This window comes from Scedosporium apiospermum (assembly GCF_000732125.1).
Source record: "Scedosporium apiospermum strain IHEM 14462 chromosome Unknown SEQ_SAPIO_0088, whole genome shotgun sequence".
NCBI classification, from domain to species: Eukaryota; Fungi; Ascomycota; class Sordariomycetes; order Microascales; family Microascaceae; genus Scedosporium; species Scedosporium apiospermum.
Window position 1 is genome coordinate 2,492,505 of NW_015971789.1, and position 12,462 is coordinate 2,504,966.

Consider the following 12,462-nt stretch of genomic DNA (forward strand, 5'->3'; position numbering starts at 1 on the left):
GTGCGCTTAGGTACGAAGTTATTAGTTTATCACTCAGGAAGTTGCAAGCTGGCAGGCACAAATCTGCCTTGACAAGCGAACTCTCTTCACTTGGAGAGCAAAGTCAGGTCGAATACCTGTGGAGTATGTTTCGGGCTCACATGCGAAGTAGGAATCTCTGCACTCCTCGAACAAACTGCTCTCTAAGGAAACGGAAAGGATAACGGCTAAATACTTCGTACAGCGTGTTACAATTCCAACATTCCCCTTTCGGCGTCTCCAGCAGGTCAGCGTTCTGGCTCGTTAAGGCATTGGCTCTGGACGAAGGTCCGACATTTTTCTTTCGCCCTTGGGCAGTCTGTGCCCATTCCACAAGACTTCGATTCGCCATTGAACCCGATCTGCGAGAAAATAGCGGCATACTCCAACAACCTGATTAGCTGCATCTCTCTCTGACGATGCTTACAGAAGAAGCAAAGGCAACCTTATTCCTCGTGCAGCTGGAAGTGCCAGCTCATCCAAGCAAGTCGGCCTCAGGAAACTTCTTGCCTTTCCTATATACGGTAGACTACCGAGGTAGGCGGAGAAGGCTTTATTTCGCTAAATGTGGAAGTATGCCGTCATAATCTCGACAAGATGAGTTCGTGGTAGTAGTTTAAATGGAGCTTTGAGTGATTCGGTAGTGAGACTGTTAAAGCAATAAAGTGCTTGAAGATCGCAGCAGCCTCATTTTTCCCTTGTTGGCATCATTGACCCGTTCCGTAAATATCCGAATTGCAGATTGATGGACCCCGATAGTTCGTAAACTGTGGACAATATAAAATAGGCCATGATTCTTATTCCCTCTCATGCGTCCCTTCTTCGAAGAAATCAATTACTTACTTGACACAGTTCTCATACAGCATCGTCGCAATATCCCGTTTCCCTAACTTCTAAGGTCACCAATGACTTGGGACTGCAGGATAATACAAATGTACACGGGGACAGTACTATCGTATTCATGAACATGACCTCGAATTGATGACCTCTCTCCATCAAAAGAGCAATGAGCTGGACCCATTCCTCAGCAGCATTTACCTCCTTGGAGAAAGCGCTAAGATGAATTGGGCTTGAAAGGTTATTCAAGCTGTTTCTGACTGTGCAAAAGCGCGTTGATTCGCGTCTTTCAGTCTAGATTGTCAGTCGGCCTCGTGCATGCCATCTCTGTCTCAATCCAAGACACTCTATCTTACCAGTTTGGGAGTTGGCTCCTTGAAGCTTGACGAGGCAGCGATAACTAGTCGAACGATGTTGTCACCCGTTGGTTCTCATGCCGCAAACCGAGGAAGCCAGATCTGTGGGAAGCAAGCATGATCTGACGGGTAATGACAGCCGTATCACGTCCCGCGGCCATGTTTGTCCACATATATAAGAAAATGTAAGAGCTTAATTTATCTCTGGCGAGGCCATCTTCACAATGACCTCGCATGATCAGAAGGAGAGGGTACATAATAATACTCAGTATCCACTCTTACGTATTGTTCCTCTGTTCACACAAACTCTTGGAGTGAACTATCATAGCGGCGGGATATTGAACTTTCGGAGCACAGGTCACCAAATAACGGCGCTCTCTCTTGCGAAATAGACGGTGGAGCTGTCTCTCCTCGGCGGGAAGCAAAGCTTCTAGGTTTTCTTCTAGTCCAAGCATTCCACCGCTCGTGTCGCAGGTCCATGGGGCTAAAGCATCTGCCGCGCACCATGCTTCCTCCAGATGGCGGTCGAAGGTGCACATCCGGATCTGAGGTGCATTGGATCTCGGGGGGGTTGAGTGAGATCCCTTCGCAGATCAATCGATGCCACGAGTTTATCCTGAGCCTATTACCACTTCCTACTACATCCTTTTTTTGATCGACGTTGCCGCTTCGGACGAGTACTTGGTCGGAGAGAGGTGGTGCTTTGTTTACTGGAGTACACATCAGCCTGGTGAATTCGTTCGCCTCTCAGATGACTGAGTACTCGGAGGTACTTATGATACCCTCATTCTGTGTCAGTGTCAGACACCAGTTCACTCTTCTGCTCGGCGTCAGAAACTACTCCGTAGAATCAATGTCTCGAGAATTCTTCTAGCACACGCGCTGAATGGTGTTATCTACCTCAGTAGTTTGCTCAAAATGACTCAAAATAACAAGCAAAGAATGACCGGGAAAATCAAAGGAACGTCATGGTTTCAGTCTTCCAATCTACTAACTGTACTGTTTCCGTTAAGCGACTCTCAAGGCAAGACATTGGTCTTCCGAGGCACCATCAAATGTCAGTGAAGTGTCTTTCTTTCTTGGCTGATTGGTTCCAGACCCATCACCACACGCACTAATGGCGTGCTGAGCAGTATTAGTCGGCACTACTTTGCCTCGCCATCCACTCCAGATGCATGTTGACGCTGGTTGCCAGGGGAGCAAAACAGAAATCAGGTTGGGGTTGGCGTCAGCAATCCGTCAAGTCCACCGAGCATTTCTTTTTTTTTTCTAAACGCCTCTGTCCTCTGTCGGAGTTGGATCCTGTCGACAGGACACACCATACTCCGCACACCCCACCGTTCGTCAAGGTCCCGCCACTGAGCGGGCTCGGTGTCGTCCTTCTTGCCGAGAGTAATTTACGGGAAGAGGTGCGCAGTGGTCTGGCCGAACAAGGTGGCGGCTCAGACTCGCCAGCGAGCATCAGGAATACGTGGAAAACTCTATGCGCCTGGAGCCGGAGTCGTGCTGTGGCTGAGGGCACGACATCTTCAATCCTGATTCCTGAATCCTAACTGGGAATGCCAGCCCTATCGCAATGGCTTCAACAGCTTTGGACTTGTTTTTAGCAGTGCATACACTGCTCCCTAGTGTACACTTGAATGGTGTAGAAATCCACCGGGATCTGGGAAGGGTCTTCAGGCTCGCCAGGCACTAGCCAGGCTGTGCTATTTCCCGAGATTGGAGAGCCCCGCCGGCCACCGATCTCTTCCCCGTCATCTTAAAACCTCGTAATCGCTACGAAGTCTACACTACTTCGTAAGTCGGCTTGGTCAACGCCGAGTCGGTGAGATTTTTTTTTTCTTCACTTTCAAGTTTTCTGACTTCAATGCGCCTAACAACAGAGCCACCAAGTGAAAATTTTCGGCCTATGTTCGCAAAGAGATACTGACTCCAGGTCGACGCTAACCCGGGATGATTCGTGCGACTTCATCGTGCAGGCGCATTTGGCAGCCCTTGCCATAGCCGTCCTGCAAGTAAGCCCGCTCGCTTGGTAGGAGGGACAGGTTTAATTTCCTTTTTTTAGCAGGTTAATCCAAGCTCAGCTAGCCGATGCTTTGGTGATTGACGCCAAGATCGATTCGCGCTGGCAAATGTTACATTGGGTCTACATAGGCCCCTTTCCTTGCTGTGAGGGGAGATCATTGATCACGGACCCTCGCCCAGAGAGCTAATTCGGATACCATGGCGAACTGGTGCCCATGAGAAAAATTACGAAGTCCCTTCTCTTGGCTCGGGGTCTCTCCTTTTGCGCGGAGAAGTCCACCGGGTTGATGGAGTCGCTGTCAAGAGACCTCTGATTTCGTCAGAGGCGGTGAAAATCACCTTCACCCCACCTACTCGAAGAAGAAGAATAAAAAAGCTCCGAAGGAGAATAGATCATCCTCTGTCTCGGTCTCTCTCCGACGAAGCGCCTCATCCAACACCACAGGAGTCATAATTACTACAGATGTGTCGTGTATTATTAGCACCTTCCCAAGTGGTTGTCACCCAAGGCTTAGAAGCCGCGGTATTGAACGGATCAGAATGGACATTCGGGGTCTTTTAGCTCGCTACCAGACAGTCGTTGTGTGGAGGGCAATATTATTGATTTCCTTTGGTCTCGCTTTTTTCCAAGTACGAGGCCGGCCAAGCTCGTATGACTACATGACCCGTACCAACCACCGGGGTTGGCCGTGGGGTGGAGTGAGGAAAAGTCGACCTCCATACAAACAAATCTATCCAGGCTACTACGGTTACACCCCTCGACACCTCGTGAGTTGTTTCTTGATCAATTATGTGTTCGTATTCCACGCCTTCCTGTATTACCTTCCCACCCACTTGATTCCAAAGACCGGTCTTTGCTTCCATTGTTACATTGTCAAACCGACACGGCATGGCCAAGAAAGAGACCCAAGAATCACGATCATTGAAGGGTACATCAACGGCGCAATATTTATGGAGAAAGACTCCAACATTGCCTGGCGGTCACCACAAGCATCAATCCGAGCACCCGAGGCGAGAGACGGGTACGAATAATACTGTGTGTATTATTATATTTCTCACTGTCCATTACTGGATGCTACCAAGTGGAGGGAGCGAAAATTAATCCTCCATTCTGTATGAAGGAGTGGAGGGCAGTGGTTAAAACCGCTGCTAGAATTAGAGCATAGGACAAAGTAGTCAGTAGTACGAAGTATATCTTGATTGATATGAGCCGTTGGTCCACAGCAGCACTGAGTGTTATACTTCGTAAACTTTGGTCTGCCACGATGCGGCAGCGATCGGACTTACCTTTCTCTCCCGCCTGCAGGCAGGAGGACATGGGCACGCAAGCAGCTTGTCCGGGCCTGGTGCTGCAGGTGCATCACGACGCCTCGCCTTGTGTGTGCTGCACAATGAACACTAGGCGTCCCACACGAATAACCTCACCACTCCGGATATAGGATCAGCTCTCCGGGGCTTCGTGCTGAAAACGCCAGGCACGATTCGTCAACGGCGGCTGATGTTGCGACTTACACGGACACAAGGATATTTTGTATGTGCCCTGGTCACTTTCTCAGTATCCAGGCTGGCTGCGGTTAGTTGGCGAGGGCCAAATGTTCTCTTTGCAGCCACGGCAAAAAAACTAGTGGCGCCTTGGCGCATGTTAACGGATCGGGAAAAGATGAAGAAAAAGAAATATGTAATAATAAAATGAAGGAACCGGACACTTCTTGAGACTCTGGATTGTGTACCCGAGCGCAGGTAAGTAACAATTGATATTGATGGAAGAAGATTGTGTCCTAGACATGCCGTTTCACGCAACGAGGTACAAAGGAGTGCCCTGAAAATAGGTTCCAGCCAGCGGTCGACTTCATGGAGTGCAACTCCGCCTCAAGCCTGCGCGACGAACACTGCAGGCAGGCGGGGCTGAGCAGCTGAAAAGCTGCGAGGAGGAGATGCATCCATCGTCGCAGAGATGCCCGACTAAGGCTGTTTTACACGCTTGTGTAAGGAATGTGAGGCCTAGGCAGACCGCCCTGACCAGGCTTCACTTATGGCAGATCTGGTGGTGGGGCACGCCTCCTCTCAGGCAAAACCAGCGCCCGGTTGACGGCCTCTGCTGTAGGCCGACTGCAATGGAGTCCGACGAAGCAAATATGTCCAGCCTGGGCAGGAGTCGCGGCGCAGGCTTGGCCCAATCGCTTTGCAATGTTACTCTCGTTGGTCGGAGGTCTTCATTGACGAATGTGAGAATTGCAAGACGTGCTGACGCCTCGACCAACCTGGAGATAATCCGGCCAACCTCACGAAGTTTGACTCCGTACATGTTGGTGAGACTGGCAACTGTCGCGATGATGCTTGAAGCTGACGAAGTCTGGCATTGCGTCAGCACCAACAAGAATCCAATGATTTCATATATCCCGCGCACACGGATAGACTGATGGACGGGTAGATACTACTTCTGACTTTCCCCCATATTGAGGTGCAGCGGCAATGCGGTAGTGATATTGCTCGAAAGTGGGAAGCTAGAATCCCGCCTTGCAGAGCATCATATAAGCTCTGTTCGATGAGCTTCTAGTGGCCTGTGGATTGGTTGCCCAGACACGGAAAAACGCACAAACCTGCTGGATCTGGGAAAGGGATATTTCATGGGGGTTTCGATGTTGGTTTGTACTTCGTACATCGAGTTGTCCGGATCCGAGGGAGTACGATGGATGTACATATTAGGAAGTAGCTCGGGCAGATGTCAGTTCGAGATTGATGTCAGTTTCAGAACCCTATGGGCTTTCTTTCCATATTCGGGATCCAACTCGTCATCTCTACCATGACCCAGAGCCCCTTCCCAGTTTCCCCTCCCTAAGAGAGAGGGGCTCTTGACCTTGAACAACATCGACCTCATCTATCCCCTACGCTGCATCTCAAAATTATACTACCAAGTATTACTCCCCACGCGCCGAGAGGAGTCGTGCAGTGTGCATCAATCGGACTCACTTTGACTCCATTGTCGTAATGAGGCCTGTATCCACTTTTACGGGCTCCATTTGGACAAGGCTCAAAGAGGCAACCGGGACCAGGATTGGATGACGACGCACAGTGTACCGAACAACGTTGTATTCGGTACCCACGTTTCAGTCTTTTCTTGAACTCTGACCTCATCGACACCCGAACTATAAGTAAAATGAAAAGCGACAAGCTCAACGAAGCCGGCCTATCATGGCGGTACCTTTGACAAGATGTCATCATTGCTCTTTATCCAACCAACAACCATCAAATCAATCTTGCATCGATAATCTCAGCGCCAGAAGAAGAAGATGGGAAGGCGTCTCCCCGCCTAGCTTTCCACAATTTGCAATTTGCAACTTCCTGTGCAACTGCAAATTAGATCACATGTACGATCCCAAGTACAACAATTTGAATCCGTGATGGAAACATTACCTCGTAATGGAAAGAAAGAGCCTTGGCTGGCACGACGATAGCAATTTCGCCTGGTGATATTAGGCTGGGTCAGGCCATGTGTTTGGGGTTTTCTCGTGCTTCAACAGCGAACCTAGAAAACAAACTCGCTCCTGCCACGACCTAACCATGTGCAAACGTGGGTGAGACTTGCCAAAGCCATGCTCTGAGTAAATTTGGTGGTATCAACCAGGGTATCCACTAGCTTTGGGGGGTCTTGGGGAAGTCTAAACCTAGCGCCGCCCCCTGGGCGGACGGGGACCGCATGGTACCTACTTCCTGGAGACATCCAACCTCACTCGACTGCGTCGCGATGTATGTACAAACCTCCTGGATCCCTGGACGACTGCTAGGATGTACCTGAGACCTCCTTCTCTTGTCACTTGCTTTGTTCCGTTCTTGCCGCCTGTCAACCCACCACAGACAATAGTACGAGTAGGTGCAGGCAATCACTGAATTCCGGATTGGACGAGACTGCGGCATGTTGTATTATTACCACGCCTCTTGCTGCTACACCCTCTCTGGCCTGGTACGTTTGTACTTTGAGACTACGAAGTACACTAACTCCTTCGTTCACTACGAAGCATGTCTGGGCAAAAACGCTCCATTGATCGCTGACGCTGCTGTGGAGCTTGTTCTGGCGCATTGCTGGAACTGGAACGGGGCCTGCCTAGTATTATTGCTGGACCCTCAGCCCTTCCATGCCCCCATAATAGCAAATCTCCTAATCCACTTTGCCTTCTTCTTCCTTTCCAGTGTGTTCAGGTTCCCTTTCCTTTCTTGCATCTGTACCGTACCAGAAACCTTGTCAAAGGTCTCCCCAGTCCTTGCCCACCTCGGAGTGTTTTAAGAAAAAGGACTTCGTTGCCTGCGCATTCTCGGCTTCACTTCCTTCACCTCAGCCTGTTCCATTCTACCTCGTAATATTCCCTCAACCAGACTGTCGACATACCAGTATCTTACTCCATTCCGGCCTCCGACTAGTTTTTCTTCTTGCGAAGCATCAAACGGCGAAAAAAAAAATCACGTACTTTCGATCCGCGAGGAAAACAGGCTGCGCAAGAGGCGTACATCGGTTTGCTCGAGGGTGCAGGACAACAGTTTAAACCCGGCCCAGCCTATCCTGGTGTTACTCCGACCGAACGACGATCATCCCTCAAGATTGCGTGAAACTGCCTGCAACGGTCTCTCTCTCCCTCTCTTTGCCAACCCGCCCTTACCCAACCTTGTTCTCCCGTCCCAATGCTCTGATGCACGATCGGTTTCCACAATAACCACGTCGTAAAGGGGTTAATCCGCCACTCGACGACCTAAGATTCCTGGAAGCCAAGTTCTTGTTCGTCGGCTTCAGAACACGGCGGTTTCGATCCCGTTAGTCACTCGTTTGAATATTCACACTCTCCTAATTCGCAGGCAGCGAGGAAAAGTCGACACGTCTGCCAAGTTTCGACTCTATTCCCCCCTCTCTGCTCCCTCTTCCTCACACCCTAGCAGCAATGGCCGCAGTCTCGCCTCCGCGAACGGTTCCCCCATCATCACCGAATGCAACGCGACGGAAACCGATCCCTTCGTCCTTGACGAGTTCTCCCGAGAGGCCAGCTAGCAGCGAGAGCGGACCCCACAAGCCGCTGCCCATCGTTCCCTTGTCGACGGGAGCTCTCTACCGAGATGCTCCTGTTTCCCCCGTTAGGGTGAGCCACCAGACCGGTCCGCTGCCGACGCCCTCGAACGCACACATCGAAGTTGCCCCGTCGCTCCCCGATACTCCCACCCTAGAATTCCACCATGCCGAAGATCGCGAACTTCCTCGGGCACCCGAAGCGCCCCCCCTTCCTGCGCATCACCCTTATCATCAGGATCCTCCGATTAGGGATGATACCGCGGCTCCCGCTGCTACCGACAAGCCGCTTCCTCCTGTTCTCAACCCCTACTCTCCTACATTGCCCCGGGGAAGGATTCCCGAGTCGCTTCTGGCAGAGCGGGCTGGCAACAACAATACCTTGAGCACACCAGTCACATCTCCGGAACCTGATGACGGTAGCAGTATTCTCAGCCCCTCGGTTGATTCTAGATTTCTAGACCCTCATAGACAGAGCCGCGAGTCCGATGCTACGTCGAGCACTACTCACGCCCAGACATCGACGGAATCTTCCGGTGCTACGAGCGCCAGTTCGGTTTCTGTGGTCAATGAACAGATCGAATGCCTTGAAGACTCTGGAAGCGGCTCTGGCGAGAGCTCGGTGATCGAAGGAGGTCCACCCGGGAGCCAATCCGTCCCTCAGTTCCAGTATCACCACAACTCACAGTTCCCTCCTCGGGTATCCAGCGTGCCGCATGAGGGCGATATGAGGACTGTCTCGAACCCAGATCTCCTTGAAACAGCCACCGCCATGAACCGTCACTTAACCCCCAGCCAACAATTCATCAGGAGAAGCTCCCTACCCCGGCCTAACTCGGCATATTCTATCTACTCGGACTATGGCGCCAGGGGCCGGTCCCCCAACTTCTACCCCGGCGGCTCCCATATTCGTGCTCCCTCGGTACAGTCTCGACGGTCTCCCGATCTCCGGCCCTCCTCGTACGCCGAGCTTCTGAACGTTCCCTACCCGCAGCCGCCGCCCGCGCCTATCACCTTTGACAATTCGCACTTGAGGGGCGCCGTTGGGAACAATGCAGCTCTTCTCAGCACTCAGAAGACTCTGGAGATGTATCGGCAAAACGTGAAAAAGACGAACGACTTCTCCATCCAGTACTCTTTTGCTGTCTTCTTGATATCGACCGCTCAGGAGATGGGCTTGAACCCCGAAGAGCCCGAACATAGAAAACCTAGCCCACAATCCAATAAGGCGGGCGACAGCCCCAGCCCTTACGGTCAGAGTGGCCTCTCCCCCTACGAGCTAGTCAGGGAAGCGCGAAGCATCTTGCAGCGGTTGTCGAACGCCGGTTACCCATTCGCGCAGTACTACCTGGCTGACGGCTATGCGTCCGGTCTCTTCAGCAAAGGTAAAGAGGATTACAACACAGCTTTCCCTCTGTTCATCCTAGCAGCCAAGCACGGTCATGCCGAGTCAGCCTACCGCGCTGCTCTGTGCTACGAGTTTGGCTGGGGCTGCCGAAAAGACCCCACTCGAGCTGTGCAGTTCTTGCGCGTCGCCGCTACGAAGAGCCACCCGGGAGCCATGACTCGTCTCGGCAGGGCCTGTCTTTCGGGAGATCTCGGTGAGAGGCGGTACCGCGAAGGACTGAAGTGGCTCAAGTTGGCGACGGAAGCCGCGGATGCTATCAACAACTCTGCCCCTTACCACCTCGGTTGTCTCTATGAGATGGGATACGGCGATGACATCTTTATGGACGAGAGCTACGCCGCCGAGTTGTTTACCCAGGCGGCCGAACTGGGTCACGCCGAAGCTAACTATCGGATGGGCGATGCTTACGAGCATGGCAAGCTGAACTGTCCTCGCGACCCGGCTCTAAGCGTTCATTTTTACACCGGCGCTGCCGAAAAAGGCCATGCTGCTGCCATGATGGGACTGTGCGCGTGGTATATGGTTGGAGCGGAACCAATTCTAGAGAAGGACGAGGAGGAGGCATATGAGTGGGCGCGCCGCTCTGCTGAGCTTGGTAAGTTTACTCAATCATACCTCGCAAGAGGAGACCATCGCTTTACCAATACCTGGTTTTAAACGCTAGTCCCCCCCCCGTCCCTTTCCACTGCCCAGGGAGAAGGTTTAATCGCTTCACGCATGTGCTAGGTCAGGATGAATGATGCTAACTCCTCGCGACCTCTAGGTTACGTCAAGGCGCAGTATGCCGTTGGCTACTTTACGGAGATGGGCATAGGCTGCCGTCGCGACATTTTAGAAGCCAACGTCTGGTATGTCAAGGCGGCGGATGCCGGCGATGAGCGGGCCAAGCAGAGAATCGCTACGATCAATGCGGCTATCAGGGGCGGCCAGGGTGCGGGAGCTACCTCCCGCGGCGGAAAGATCAAGAAAAACAGTGATGATAAGGAATGCATCGTGATGTGAGAAGGGTGCTGGCGGAAGCATAATCGCAACTACAAAAAAGGGGAACGAAAGCATTTCTGTTGGCGAAAGCAACACTATCATGATACACAGGATGATGAAGATTAGACTTCGTCCGGTTGTTACCGGGCTATTCGGCACTAATGTCCCCGGGGTTGGATATTCGATACGTTACAGTGGTCCCCTATCCTTTTTTTTTTTCTATTTTTTAAACGACAGGAATAGCAGGACGGCGGCGACGGCACCAGCTGCCATTTCCAGATTTGAGGCGCGATGACCTCATTCTACGACGCATCTCCTCGGTCAATTCTTTACCACCTGCTCCCTTCCTCTGTTTCCACCGGATCGACTGAATGATCTCGACGACCATCGAGGGCTTCTGTTGGCCGGGTTCATATTTCTCACGCAAAAATACCCTTTTTTTCGTCGGCAATCGCCTCGAAAGAATATTCGTATCGTATGATGGTTGAAGTTGGAACGAGGCAGCATCAGCGCGAGGAGGTTAATAGCGAGACTCGACCATCGGGCTGCATTTACTCTAGCATTCCTGCTACTTTTCTCTTTTTTTTCCTTTTTTTTATCATTACTCCTTACCAACCTCTGATGTTCGGAAAAGACCGGCGAGAATATACTCAGCACATTCCCTCTATCGCTAGTCTCCTAGTCTCTCCCTTTCTCTTCATTTCTTTCATGGGGGTTTATTGGCGTTTTCATGAGATGGCGAAAGAAAGGAATCGTTTCTTGAATTGCTTGAGTTATTCTTTTTTGTTGAACCTCTATTTTTTGCTTCCGCGCTCTAAACCACTTGTTGAGTTCCTGTTATTCCATCCGTTTGTTGTTTGGCAAACCTACTCTCCGGAATCACTCACTCATCCCACTGCGCTTTGACTCCCTGTTTTATTCTCGCCCAAACCAAGACATGGAAGAGGCCGTCCGGGGGGGTGTATGAAGGTGGAAGAGGGGGATGCCAGAGCTTCGATTTTCAAGCAAAAATTGCGCTGTTTTCCTGTTATCCAGCCTGGTTTAGTTGTACATACCAACTATAGACAGTAATAATGCCCTGTTCGAGATGGGACAGGTGGTGGTTTGCCTGTTTTTTTTCGCCCGAAGTTCAGACCTGCGTTGATTGAGGATGTTTTTCAGTCATCACTAGGGAAGCGCTGAATCGCGAAGGGGTATGTATGCCAAGTCTAACACACAAAAGCATAGCTTCAGGACTCTGACCATTCCTAGATTGGAACGTGGCCAACCTATTCACAGCAACATTCAAAACAGCGAGTTCCGTTTCGTTTTTCAATGGCTCCAATTACATTAGAAACGGCAAACAGAAGGAGGGGCTTCTTCTTCAACAGTTGCCCGAAGGAATCTAATCCCCAAGACAAGAAAAGTCTCACACGCGATGTAAGTGCGTCTACCTATCAACAAAACCCCTGTCCCCAAGGTTCTTCGAAAAATATTTCCTGTAATGTGGTTGACTTCTGGTGCTCTTCCTATGCTTACAAAAACTTGAACGGATGGGAAAGAAAAGAAGACGAAAGAGGAATAAGCTGAAGGAAAAACGGAAAAACGGAAAATCAAACAAGTCGTCATGAGTTTCATGGCTTCGTAAGTTTGTGTGTGCTTGTCTCGAAACAGAGCCCGACTGTTGGTCGTTGGTATTAGAAAGGATAGTCGAAACCCTGAGACGAGAATGCAATAAAGTGAATGGGAATTAGAAAAAAGGAGAAATATTCATCCCGGAACGCCCTTCTTTATCCCGCAGAATCCCG

General features: G+C 50.9%; 1 protein-coding gene across 1 annotated transcript; it reads left to right on the plus strand.

The window, feature by feature from the left end:
* Positions 1-8,164: 8,164 nt before the first annotated feature.
* On the plus strand, positions 8,165-10,696 carry SAPIO_CDS3660 (uncharacterized protein; the record flags this gene model as incomplete). Its single annotated transcript, XM_016786412.1, has 2 exons — positions 8,165-10,289; positions 10,458-10,696. 2 exons carry the CDS (start codon positions 8,165-8,167, stop codon positions 10,694-10,696), a joined length of 2,364 nt encoding a protein of 787 aa, XP_016644418.1.
* Between the last annotated feature and the right edge of the window lie 1,766 nt (positions 10,697-12,462).